Here is a 1,052-nt window from a genome sequence, read left to right as displayed (position 1 = left end):
CTCTCTCTCTCTCTCTCTCTCTCTCTCTCTCTCTCTCTCTCTCTCTCTCTCTCGCTCTCTCTCTCTCTCTCTCTCTCTCTCTCTCTCTCTCTCTCTCTCTCTCTCTCTCTCTCTCTCTCTCTCTCTCTCTCTCTCTCTCTCTCTCTTTCTCCCTCTCACCCTCTTACTCTTCCTCTCCCCCTCTATCCGCCAGATGTGAGAGCCCAGAATGGACTCGAGGGAAGTACCTGTCGAAGGGTCGAGGGAAGTACCTGTCGAAGGGTCGAGGGAAGTACCTGTCGAAGGGTCAAGGGAAGTACCTGTCGAAGGGTCGAGGGAAGTACCTATCGAAGAGTCAAGGGAAGTACCTGTCGAAGGGTCGAGGGAAGTACCTGATGAAGGGTCAAGGGAAGTACCTGTCGAAGGGTCGAGGGAAGTACCTATCGAAGAGTCAAGGGAAGTACCTGTCGAATGGTCGAGGGAAGTACCTGATGAAGGGTCAAGGGAAGTACCTGTCAAAGGGTCAAGGGAAGTACCTGTCAAAGGGTCAAGGGAAGTACCTGTCGATGTGTCAAGGGAAGTACCTTTCGAAGAATCAAGGAAAGTACCTGTCGAAGGATGGAAGGATCAGCTGAGGAGGAATGAGAGAGCATAATCAATCCTGTTCCAGGATTCCAATCCCATTCCATTCCCAAGATTTAAGTCGCATCTCTATTTCACGATTCCAGCATTATACATATTCCATAAATCCAGTATCATTCATTTGTTTTCACGGGCCAAGTGCCATGACTATTCCATGAATTCAGGTTCATTACAGTTTCATAATTCCAGTACCATCAACATTCCATTACATAAGGAATAGTACTCCCTTTCCAGGGTTCCAGCACCACCCTGGCTCCGTAACTTGTATATTATCCCTATTCCATGATTCTCGTACCTCGCCTATTCCATGGTTTTTGTTCACTATTCAAAGATTCCAATCGACACACTGTTCCATGATTCCTGTCAACACACTATTCCAGGATTCCTGTCAACACACTATTCCAGGATTCCAGTAAAAAGAATTGTTCCAC

The 1,052-nt window shown here is 47.2% G+C and overlaps 1 protein-coding gene across 1 annotated transcript; it reads left to right on the top strand.

Moving 5' to 3' along the window:
• The first annotated feature begins 208 nt into the window (after positions 1-208).
• On the top strand, positions 209-634 carry LOC138370778 (small proline-rich protein 3-like). The gene has a single exon (XM_069335380.1). It carries the CDS (start codon positions 209-211, stop codon positions 632-634), a length of 426 nt encoding a protein of 141 aa, XP_069191481.1.
• The last annotated feature ends 418 nt before the right edge of the window (positions 635-1,052 follow it).

This window comes from Procambarus clarkii, chromosome 33 (assembly GCF_040958095.1).
Source record: "Procambarus clarkii isolate CNS0578487 chromosome 33, FALCON_Pclarkii_2.0, whole genome shotgun sequence".
NCBI classification, from domain to species: domain Eukaryota; kingdom Metazoa; phylum Arthropoda; class Malacostraca; order Decapoda; family Cambaridae; genus Procambarus; species Procambarus clarkii.
Note: the sequence above shows the minus strand (reverse complement) of the source record. Positions and strands in the feature narration are given on the sequence as shown.